Source organism: Haemaphysalis longicornis, unplaced genomic scaffold (assembly GCF_048455015.1).
Source record: "Haemaphysalis longicornis isolate Haplotype H1 unplaced genomic scaffold, Haemaphysalis longicornis Haplotype H1 scaffold_9, whole genome shotgun sequence".
Taxonomy (NCBI): Eukaryota; Metazoa; Arthropoda; class Arachnida; order Ixodida; family Ixodidae; genus Haemaphysalis; species Haemaphysalis longicornis.
Window position 1 is genome coordinate 75,098,967 of NW_027526460.1, and position 12,333 is coordinate 75,111,299.

General features: G+C 48.7%; 1 protein-coding gene across 4 annotated transcripts in view; it reads right to left on the bottom strand.

The window, feature by feature from the left end:
* LOC144151896 (neprilysin-1-like) overlaps positions 1-12,333 on the bottom strand; it is a 91,407-nt gene that overhangs the window by 31,420 nt on the left and 47,654 nt on the right. For 3 of the 4 annotated variants that reach the window (XM_077683058.1, XM_077683060.1, XM_077683062.1), the window contains 2 exons: positions 6,520-6,648; positions 2,593-2,859 (listed from right to left, as the gene is read on the bottom strand). In XM_077683058.1, coding sequence (XP_077539184.1) covers positions 2,593-2,859; positions 6,520-6,648 — 396 coding nt within the window. The remainder of the gene's footprint in view (positions 1-2,592; positions 2,860-6,519; positions 6,649-12,333) is intronic. The other variant, XM_077683059.1, reaches the window with a different exon arrangement.

Below are 12,333 nucleotides of genomic sequence, written 5' to 3' on the forward strand. Positions count from 1 at the left end.
CTTGCGTGGCTGGAGCCTTTCTGCGGCATTTTTAACGCGCCATTTCTTGCTTGCGCGGCCGCTTTTATCGCTTACTATCGTAAAAACAAACCGAACGAGCGGTCCTAGCTAAATGAACGCGGGGGCTACCGGTTATATACACATATTTTGCCTGAAATGTACGTGCAGTTTTCTTTGCGCAAAGTAACGGGGAGACGTATGACAAGCGCCAGAGGTTTACGATGTTTGAGCGGTTATGACTATTTAAACCGCATGGTTTTTGAGGTTTCAGCGTGACTACCTGACCCCGGTATCAGCGAGCTAAGACGGCAAGGCGAGCCCACAAAGTGCTCTGCACTTAAAACTTCTCCCTCTTGCACTGTGTAGGTGTCTCTCACTTCGTTTTCGTTCCTTCCAGAACCACTAAATAAGCTTCGCTTAAGAGACGACACTGACGCGCCCCGGCAGCCTTTGGGTGCCTATCGCCAGAGTGGCCCGCTTTATGCGCACAGCTGCGGCCTAGACTTGTGTATGAAGGTGTTTGAATTTTCCTTAGTGTTTGACTTTCGTAGGTGTTAAGGCCTTTGTGTGGTGGGGGAAACTTCTGCCTGCTGAGACGAAGCCTGGCGAGGAGTTCTTCGTGGGTTTCAGGAGGGGGAAGACTGTACGAGTGCTCTGACTCGGCGCGGTACGTTATGAACCTCGCTCCTTCATCGGCCATCTCGTTTCCGTCAAGCCCCTCGTGACCGGGGCACCAAATGATGGTGTGTTTTTGCTTTAATGTTCCCGAACACCACAAACGAACACTGCAAAAAATGTGGAGAGGTGGCAAATCTCTTCCGCGCATCCTAGGGATGCCCCGTTATATGGCCCCCGGAGAACGCCCACGAACCCAACACACTAGAGACATGGGAGGCAGCCCTGGGCAACTCCACCCTCGGGACTCAGCGAGAGCTGATCCGGAGAACGAAGATCGGGGCAGCTGAAACTGGGGCCCTGGAAAGAGGGCTCTACTCAGCTCGCTAGCCCAACCTTCCCCTTCCCTTATTCCCTTTCCCATCAATAAAGTTTACTGACTGACTGACTGACTGACTGACTGACTGACTGACTGACTGACTGACTGACTGACTGACTGACAGCTGCGGCCGACCTTGACGGGCGGAGTTGGTCCAGGCGCTGCCTGGCAACCATGACAGCTAGGTTTACTTTTCGAGGATTTCGAGACAGCGCGCCGGTGTCAAAGGGTCAGGCTCGGTTATGCTTGGCGTAGCTTATTTAGTGGCTCTACGTTATGCTAAAGCCACTTAATAAGCCAGAGCCACTGAATAAACTACGCTTTTCTAGTGGTAGCAGGTTACGCTAGGGCTCTGTCGTTTTTTTTCCCAGCGAAAAGCGAAGCTGGCGTTTTCCACCTTCCGGCCTACTGGAACAGCCCAGTACAGAGCAGCACGGCATCGCTACACTGTCTGTGGCTTAAAAATTCACGCTCCGAAAATCACAATTTTTCAAAAAACGCGCGCACGCGATAACACAGGGGCACCAAATGTATGCGATGGGTCTTTCGGGGTAAACGAACGTCACGTGACGCTGTTCCACCAATGGCCGCTGTCGGCGGCATCCAATAATCAGAGAAAAGAGTGCCGATACTCTGGAACCTGATATAATGGTTCCAGTTCCTTCTCCTGACGCGAGTTACTCCGAAAGGCAGGATGGCCGCAGCTAGCGCGGCAGCTTCCGCACAGCAAGCTGCCGCGCATGCACCTCGGCCAGCACCTGTTTTACGCCCGTACCGTCACGTTATAACCTGTCCAGAGGCGCGAACCAGGCTAATTCTTGCTCCATTCTGACATGGTGCCCGGTTACAGCTGTGCTTACAGCATTGCGGCGACCATTTTGATACCATCCGTGTAGACGAAGACAACTACGGTCACTTTCCGGGTTTGATAAGGCGTTTAAAGGAGTACTGACACGAAACTTTCGTCTTACGCTTTTTTTTTCGCTGCTATGGGTTCCTGTTAGCCCAATAATCATAGAATGGCACATTAGACGGTCGATAGCAGTGTAAACAATCATTTACGGCGTTCTTTATTCGTGTAAGTTTAGGTTTCGACAAAACGAATGCCGAGCGGCGGCAATGACAGGAGGGTGCAAGTGACGTCACCATTCTTGTCACACCGCTGTCGGTCTGGACGCGCGCGCGAGCGAGCGGACGCGCTCGCCCTGATCGGCGGAGGTCTTCACTATCCCCGCGCGCCCGGGCAGCATGACGTCGGTCCCAAAACCATGACGTGTACACACGGTGTAGCAGTGCGCCCCAACCGCAGCCAGCGCGTCGGCTACGTCACGGGAGCCCCGACGTCGGCAGTTTGGGGCAAGTATCCGATGATGTCATGCTGGTCCGCTCTGGCCTTTCCCGTGCGGGCAGAGATTAAAATGCAATTAAACTATGTTATACTGAACGGCTACTGTTGAAACTTGCCGGGAGATATATCTCCTGAATAAAATGAAGCATTTTACATAGTTATCTCAGCTTTGAAATTTCGGGTCAGTACTCCTTTAAGGCATCCGCATTACATATTAAGGGGAAGCGCCGAAAAGCTCGAAGGTACTTGCCCCCGTCGCGTTGTCCCAATGCGGTGCAAGATGGAACAGGAAGGGTAGGTGCCAGTTGACTGCCAAGTCGACCAGCAGGTCCACCGTGTCGATGTCGTAGTCCTTGGATGAGACCACGAGTCGGTGCTCGCCCATGAAGCGCTTGAGAGAGCTCTCTTCATCGTGAATGCGCGCCACCTCGTGGGCGTGGACGCAGGACCGGTACATGTCGAACGCCTTTCGCGTCGCCGACGTCCGCGTTGTGGGCGGGTGCGTGTTGGCCCTCGCCTGCAGCACGCCGATTGCGAAAACGTCGACGTGTGCCACACCGTGAGAAAACCCCTAGTTTTCCTCGAGTTTGGCCACTTCATGAGAGGGCCGCACACTCAACCAGATGTGGAGTTTGGGCTCCGGCGTGCACCAACCACCCTGTTTCCGAGGCGTCAACGGGTTAGCGTTCGTACTCGTCGAAGAGGGGACGTCTGCCGCGTCATGTATGCGGATTAACTGAGAAAACCCACTGTGTTTGTATTTCACAGACCCGCAAGGAGATTAGGGCACATGCTTAATATCCGTGCTAATAATCTCTGCGTCCAGGCAGGCCGACACTTGGAAAATAAAACTGCTACCCTAAACCCTCTAACACGTGCTTCCAGGTAAAAATAGTTTAACCTTGCTTCTACATCTGACAGATAGTGACCCAAGGCTTCATGCGTACAGTTTCATTATCCGAGCAACCCTCGACTACGCCTCAATTATTTGGCGCCCTCATGCCGCTTATCTTACAGATGGCATTGAATCCATCCAAACAAAGCTGCCCGTTTCATTTTGCGTTCTTATTCTCCCTACCAAAGCAGTTTTCCATTAAAACAGGCTCTTAATCTTCCAGATCTCGACACGCGCCGCAAATTTCTTCATTTCTTTTGTTTTTTTCACTCCCTCTACTACTCACATTCTGCCCGCCCATAATATGTCCACCCGCAATGACCGTAAATTCGATGTTGCTCCAATATTTGCGAAGACCAAAACTACCAGAATTCCCCTCTGGCGTTGGAAATACGGGAGTGGAACAGGCGTCCTCAAGATAGTGTGTCTATTACCGACCCACCTGGTTTCCAATATGCCTTGGGTACGTTTTTAAATTTATAAGATATTTTCAAAAAAAATTGAGGTTTTATATATATATATATATATATATATATATATATATATATATATATATATATATATATATATATATATATATATATATATATATATATATATATATATAGCCGAATTGGTATATATATATATATATATAGATAGCCGAATTGGTAAGGCATTCGAGATCTAATCGAAAGGCGTGGGTTCGGTCCCCACTCTGGGCGCGTGTTTTTCTTTCTTTCTCACGTAATAAAAAAATAAAATAATGTAACATCATTAACGGTAAAAAATATTCTAACCATTCCCCTATGCCTTCTTTGGCGTTGTAGACTGCCGGCATTTCTTTCTGTATTTCCTAACGAGCCCCTCATTTCCAAACCCTGTATATATATATATATATATATATATATATATTGCAATTGGAGAAAAATCGTGTCCCAGTACGCGAGCGCGTGAGAGGATGGAAGCCGACGGGGACCACCGTCGGTCGGCGGAAGAGTTGGGTGTGCGCTCGGACAGCACCGAAAGTGAAGGACAGCCACCGACGCGACCAGCACGTCTGCGACCCCCTGCTACTGCGACTGCGACCGTCCATGTGAACACAGTCCAGATTGCACGCGTATGTGGTGCGTTCGCTAACCCTCGCTGAGCTGGAACTAGCGCGGGACTGTGAGACGGTGCAGGACGAAATCCCGCTTCCTTTTTTGCCCCTTTTTTCATTAGCGTGTGCCGTACGTGTCTCTGAACGTCTCGGTTTCTTCTCTTTTCGACCCATTTGACCCGTGTTCTCAGCCTAATACAATGCACCTACGTTCAACTTCGTGTCGTCATCATTGACCTCGTGTACACGCCCTGTCGGTTAACCACCGAACCCTAGCATCGTGATCTTTATAAATGTATATATATAGTCTGGAAAGATAAAAACTCACACAGAGCGCGGAAAAATAAGGTTAGTAGAGACAGAGACACACGAGAAAGACGCAGAAATAAAATTAAGTTTACTGACGTTTCAGGAAGAGGACTTCCTTTCTTCAGAGTACCTGAAGAAAGGAAGTCTTCTTCCTGAAACGTCAGTAAAGTTATTTTTATTTTCTACGTCTTTCCCGTGTGTCTCTATCTCTCTACTAACCTTATATATAGATATATATAAATATAAAGGTCGGCATCCGACCGAAACGACGACCAATAAACAGTTTTGTTAGAAGCTATACCCATTTTTTAGTAGTTACGGCAACCTAAGGCAGCCCTTCTCGCAATCAAAGTATATATATCGCACCAGACCGGTATTCTGGAGGTCGTGGGTTCGGATCCCACCTGGCGGGCATTTTTTCTCCGCTTTCTTTTTTTCTTTCCAAATTCTTTATCTGCTTCAATGACCTACCACAACCTTCCCTTTGCTTTCCGAGGTTTTCTTGACTGCCAACCCTTATTTCTGTGTTACTTCTACGAGCCCCTCATTTCCTATTCTGATATACTATAATATATATATATATAGAAAAAAGCCTTTTAGATAAGAAATACGTTCTTCCAGAAAGGAAAACAACAAGACGAAGTGGGTATTCAGAGGACCGAACGCCCAACCCAAAGAGACAGTGTATTGCATTTCTGTACACGATGCCCACGTACTTTGGCAATGTGAGAACCAGTGATTACAGGATGGTAAGGTATGGAATCACACCAGAGACCTCAAAAGATCAAGGAGCTATTGGCGAAAGAAACCTAGCCAACAGTCAATAAAAATCAAATCGCCCAAATTCAGACAGCTCCTTCGAAGAAACGTTGCAGTCCTAACAAAGGATAACAATTGTGGGGACGTGCGATACCTCACCTAGAGGATTATTTTTCTTGTTTCGTTGAAATTACTGGGTCGTAAATAATTACCATTAGAGGAAGCTTTTTTTCAGCGCAGTACGGAAGGCATATTTTGAAAAGACTCCGTAGACCTGGCTGCCTTGCCAGAACTCCCAAGATACTCCTCTATTTGTGTTTTGGTTGCCGCGCGATTCGCTACGAATACTATTTTGAGAAGCGTGTCTGTAAAATAGTCAAGCGACGATCATATCAGTAACCCACCAGACTGTAGCTTAGGCTAATCCATCTGGCCTTCTCATAATGCAAGATCTCGTCTTGTCTTTCTCACATCAGCAGAATTACCTCACTTTTTAAATGAAACACAGTCCGTCGGCACGATAGCGTACAAACACTGCGCTCTTTAGCGGACCGTTCAAAACGAGGGACCCTTCTTCATTCCCGACGCTTCTTTGTCATTCTAAGAGATTTCATTCTGTGTAAGGTGTGTGTGTGATCATCAAAACATTAGCGTCGGTTTACCGTCCCTATACCACTACTGTACTTTCAGATACAGGTATCGCTCGCCACCTGCCAGCTGTGTAAACAGCATCCACATACGAACGCTTGGGGGGAGTGTCGATCATTCGCAGAGCACGACTAGAGGAAAGAGTAAGGGCAGGAAAGAGGCGCCTCTTCCCCGTGCTCATTCATTCCTCGAGTTGTGCAGGCTCCTGGACTATGATTACCATTATCAAATACCAACAAGCCATCACTGCTTCATTCAGAACGTTTGGTGTCGGTATTTGAAGGGGCATCATGAAATACGTCAGTTTCCTTAAGTTGGGTCATAATTATAAACACGTCAGCTATGGATCGGATGTTCTCATTGAAGTTTCCAGTATTATCTTTATTTGTCACTGCTGCTTACGTACAATCTCCGGACTGCCTCGGGCCGCCGCGTTAGCTTAGGTTAGATCTCTAGCGTTGGATGATCAAGAATGAGTAGCTCACCTGGATGGCCTCGGAGACGCTATCGTACAGGGCCTGACCCACAGACATGTACCGCCGACGAAAAGACGACCACGACCCGCATACGAACTGGTAGAAGTTGTCGCAGGGACTGACGGACCTGAGCATGGACTGAAGGCGTGAAATCATGCGTGGTGTTAGTGCAAGAGGACACCATGGAGCGTACCCTACGACCGAATACGCTAGTGCGAAATGACGAACACGTTAAAAAAAAGCGCCAGGCGAAGGTAACAACAACAAAAAAAAGCTGTTTCAGACATTGCCAAAATATAATACGAAAGCAGTCATTGCTAGCGACACTACCCCACAAATGGCGGAAACATTTCATACAGGGTTTGGAGAGAATGTTTTTGCATCTGGTTTTACATATACGATACGCTCGGCCGGTTATATTTAGGTCGCTTAAAAGGCTATCGCCGCTACTTTTATACAATCGTACGTAAAATGTACGCGGCTGCTACGATGTCATGCAAAAGCCTGTTGAAAAGATAAATGAAAAAGGGAAGTCATGATCTGGCTATAATTCCAGTTATTTCTGCGTAATATTGCTTCGGAAGGCTCTAGGTCAAAACCGGAATTTTATGGAGTGCTCAGATCAGCCCGTAGAGTAGAGACAACCGGCATGCATTGTGCGACATGACTGAAATCACTTCTTTTGTGAGGCCCAACATGTAACCTGATGCGATCCGTTAAGCATTGATGACTGCTTGTGTGGCTTGAAGTCGAAAGCGTTATGGCTTCGTGTGCGACATGTAGGACTGAATGGTCTGCTGCTACGTAGAGACCACGGCAATTTTGCAGTAGCAAGAAATTCCCGCTGCTTGGTCCTCCTAGCTGCATTAAAAGCCTCTTGAGCTTCGGCCGTGTGCGTGTACTTGCGAGTCGACCACAACTAGCCGACGCAAAAACTGAGGTACGGCCGACGTCGAAGTACTTCCTATCACTGGACGGTTATGGCGACGGTGGTAAAAAACATTTGACCTGTTCAGTGGGAGTAATCTTTCAGCCCAGGGGCTACTTTACAGAAACAAAGATCACTTGCTAGTCTGCGCCATGTTCGTCTAGAGGGCTTCTCTTGTGTTCTCGCTTCCTGAGCAGTTTTTACAGCAAAGTTGTATACCTCTATTCCCCAACGGTTCCATCGCCGTGGGCAAAAACGATCTCCATCGGTAAAAACGCCAAGGCGGCGAGGCCTAAGACGCCGCGGGCACGCGTCAGGCTAATCAGACATACGGCATAGAGCTCAGAATTTCTTTAGGGGAACCGTAAAACAACCATCGAAACGGCATTGTGTATGATAAGGCGCCTGTGAACAATCGGATCCCCCCCATGTGTACCTGGTAAAGATTGTATTTGCAGATTATCTTTCAAGGCTAGGCAGGACTAGTGTAACTATATAGAGCCATTCTCCTCAAAGACGCCGAGCGCAGGCGTCAGGCTGGGAAGGACCCAGCGTTTGCCGCGTCTTTGAACACATTTCTGGCGCTGTAATGCTGTACACGCGTTATCTTTGATTCGCATTCGGAACGACGTAAGTCACGCGCAGCCGCAAAGCATGGAGGACGAGCGAAGCCTACCAGAGTTGACAGACTAAAACGCATAAACAACAAAATGGCGGCGCCGATGAAAAGCCGCAGTGTAAACAAATGTTACGCAATGCGGACTGGCCAATGATCATGGCGGTGGCACAGAACTATAGGAGAAAAGAGTGCCGGTACTCTGAGTCCTTATCTGGTGACTCTAGCCAAGCGCAAGTGACAAGTCCGCCGAGACGACGAGGAACATTTCATACCCCCCTCCAATAACTTTTGTACTGGTTTGCCACAGCTTTGCGGGGAATTCACTTTCGCAGGGCGGGACGGCGATCAGTTTTTTCCATGCCGTAATATACCAACTAAATAGCCCAAGTTTGTATCTTACGCTCTGAATGAGATGAAAAACCGTACCTCCAGTTGACCGCCGGTCGTAACTCCCTCCCACAGCTCAGAGCGGGGAAGAAGAGAGGGGAGGGCGGGAAGGTTTGCTTTGTGTGTACACCCTAAGGCAATGCGTAATTTCCTCCCACAGCTCAGAGCGGGGAAGAAGGACAAGGGAAAGGAGTGCGGGAAGGTTTTCTTTATGTGTACACCCTAAGGGGATGCGTAATTTCCTCCCACAGCTCAGCGCGGGGAAGAAGTGAGAGTAGTGCGGAAAGGTTTGCTTCATGTGTGCATCCGAGCGCGATTGTGAGGCGGTGTGGTCGGTTGGGGGACATGTTGGCATTACGCAAGGTATCGACTGGGGCCCATTGAATGGAGCCGCATTGCGTGAGGGAGTGTTTCGGAATCTGGGGGTGCCTGGTTTACAGTCTTAACGAAGATTTGGATGTAGACCAGGGCGATGCTGCCGAGCAACCTCTATTACTACGCGAGTGTCAGTCAGTGATAGGACCGCTTTCTAGATTCACAAATCATGTAATTCATTCAATGCACAAATAAAACCACTTGTGACTCATGTCTCGGAAATTGGAAGAAATAGGCCCAATAGTGTGACAACGCCGATCACTCTGCAGCCTGGGAGGCAAGGGCGCCTGCTTGCTGATTGACAACTGTGGTTCCCGTTAATGAAGAGCGGTTCAGTGACCATTCAGAGCAATTGTTTCCTTTGGGCTGATGTCGCATGATGATCTTTCAGTGTGGGGGGGTTAGGGGGGATGCACGAGTGGGCGTGGACGGTCACTAAAACGATACTAGTTCTTCAGCTACCCACGCAGAAGAACATCTGATCGAGGTGGAAGTGATAACGGTTTTGGTACGGTGATAACAGTATGATATGGTGATAACGGTATGGTGATCACGGCATTGTGGCCAAGGCCACCATACGGGAGCAGCACATGGGGGGCTCGCATCATGGGCTTCGGCAGGGGGGTGCCAATTGGCCACTTGCAAGCCACCCCAGCACTTGCACCCTCCCGCATGCCCTCCCCCTCTTCCTTCGTGAAACAATGGATTTGCCCCCCTCTCCCCCTCTTCCTTCGTGAAACAATGGATTTGCCCCCCTCAAGGTAAAATCCTGCCGATGACCGTGGCTGGCATCTGTGTGTGCAACGTCTTAGCGCCTACCGTATACGTGCCCCTGACATTGGCTTCTGGCTGGACGCCTCCTTAGCCTGCTTACATGGTTTTAGGAATTGGGCGAGCATGTGTGTAGTCTCTCCAGGATTCTGGGAGGGATTGTGAGAGATCATTATGTGGGTCGGGATGTTTAGGGCCCTGAGTAAAGCTAGGTCAGACGGAGTTCGGGTGACGGACTACGACCGTGTAATTTATATCGTGTTGCAGTAGTTTGACCGTGAACCCACGCCGCTACAGGTAAGTTCAGAGCTTTTAAATGCTGAATGAAATTTTTTTTTAACTTAAAGATCATGTTTGGTGGCTCTCTAGGCTTTTGTTCGGCGAGCAACGATGCATTACTTGATGAGAGAATGAGCTTCCCTTGCATTTTTGTTTTGTAGCGTAGCCATTGTGTCACAAACTATAGAGCGAGACACCAGTGTGGTCTAGGAGGCTCTGTCACGCTGGCCGCGGTAGCGTTTACGTCTGCAAGCCATGGCCGCCGGCGGCAACGCTTCGTCTGGCCCAGGGTTGGTGGCTTGGTCTTTTCCGATTTGTGCCCGGCGGAACGAGACATTCTTTTTGAAATTCCAGGGATGCCCATGCCAACAACACTGCCTTAATCGCAGGCCTTGTCCACACACCGGGTGATACTTGAAACGATTACGGCGACGAGAATCCGACACCGTACTACCGAGATCCCTCGCTGGCGCCTTCCCGGCGCCGTAAACAATGCGGCTGTGCAGTGTGATCAGTTGCGACCGCGCTCTACGCTTCTAGCATTCGGACTCGATAAGCTTTTTACGCTTCTAGAATAAAACCGCTGGTCACATATTACGGCCTGCAAACACTACATTTGAGTAGTCCTGCCCGGCTCCCCCAGCCCAACGGTAGAGCTATGCGGCGTTTAGAGATTATCAACAGCGGCTTGCGGGGAACGGATGATCACAAGGTAATTACCCCTATACATTTCACGGGTGATAAGGTTCTAATCGGGCGCGGGCATGCATTACCGATAGCAACATCGGCGCGCGGAGAACGGAAGATTAGAAGCTCAAGCGGGTCGCTTAGACATTATCTCCCTTTTGGCGCGTCCTGAAGGGGCTATTGCTTGCGGAAGCTGAGCATTCACCAAAGTATTGATTGATTGATTGATTGATTGATTGATTGATTGATTGATTGATTGATTGATTGATTGATTGTAAAGTTTAACGCGCCGAAGCAGCGCAGGCGATGAGGCGCGCCGTAGTGGAGGGCTCCGGATAATTTTGACCACCTGACCTGGGGATCTTTAACCTGCAACAAAATCTCGTACACACGGGCGTTTTTGCTTTTCGCCTCCATCAGGAAAGCGGCCGCCACGGCCGGGAATCGAACCCGCGTCCTCGTGCTCAGCAGCACAGCGCCTCAACCACTGAGCCACCGCGGCGGGTCGTTCACCATCGTGGATGATTTACTTGTTTAATTGCGCACCAATGTAGAGCGCGTCTTTTCCAAAATGAAACCGAGAACATAGTGGCCGGCTCTGAAGCGTTAGGGAGTCAGCCTGCCTCCAAATGTATAAAAGCTGTCGTTTGTGTTTTTTTTTAAATACAGTGAACTCATGTAAAGTTTCAATTTACATTTTTTTACGTGCTCAACCACTGAAGAACTGTTTGAGGAAAACCAAAGCACGCTTGCCGTTCCCAAATTTTGTGACGTCAAAAACCGTGGTACCGAAAAGAGTGCGCGGCTTTGACACCAGTTTTCAGGTTTCTGGCATTTTCTGCCTTATTAAACGACTGCTAGTCGCGAGAAGGGTGTATTTGGATTTCCGGCAGCGTAATCTATCGACACAGGCGAACTTGCTTCTACCCTTTAATGTCGCTTCAAAGTGGACAGTACTCTTACACTACCCTATGGTACACTAACCTTTTACCTTTTAGTGTCGCTTTTAAACGGATACTAAAGGCTAATTGCAACTTTCTTTTAATTTAAGGATCACACGTTTCGTAGCTCTCTCGGCTTCTGCTCGACGAACAACAAGGGGTTATTTCCAGAGTAATAAGTAAACAGCACTGGAATTTCTCTCACCCGCTTCCCTTTCGTTTTTTTCGAGACGTAACCATTGCGTAACAAAGTAGGGGCGAAGCATCGGTGTGGTCTAGAGCGTAAACGCTGGCTACGGTAGCTTTAACGTCTCCAACCCATAACCTACTACGGGAACGTTTTTCTGTCCGAGGAGACTTGCTTGAAGTTCTATGATTTTTCAGCGACGGAATGTGAAACGCTTTTAGATGTTCGAGTGGCCGGTGCGCCCATCGACACAGGCGTCCCAGATCCCATCGAGCTGGCTGCAAGCGGGCCTCTTTCCAAGGAACACGCGCCGTTTTGAATACGGTCGAGTCCACTTATAACGATACCGTTTATAACAATATATCGGATATAACGATGAACAACTATGGCACCGTCAATCTTTGTATTCTTTCTGTGATAAAATAAACCGCTTATTACAATGATTCAGTGTCACGATATCGGATATAACGATGGTATCCGGTTATATTGTGCACCAAAATTGCAACAGTGACGACTCTAATGACGCGGTTGCGCAGCCTACTCAGGTAGTGTCTTTGTAGGAGGCCCAATGCGTGACACAGTCCCTGAGGACATTTACCTCAGCTAGGTGAAGCACCTATAGAAGCTCTTGGAAAAGATTTGCGCTAGC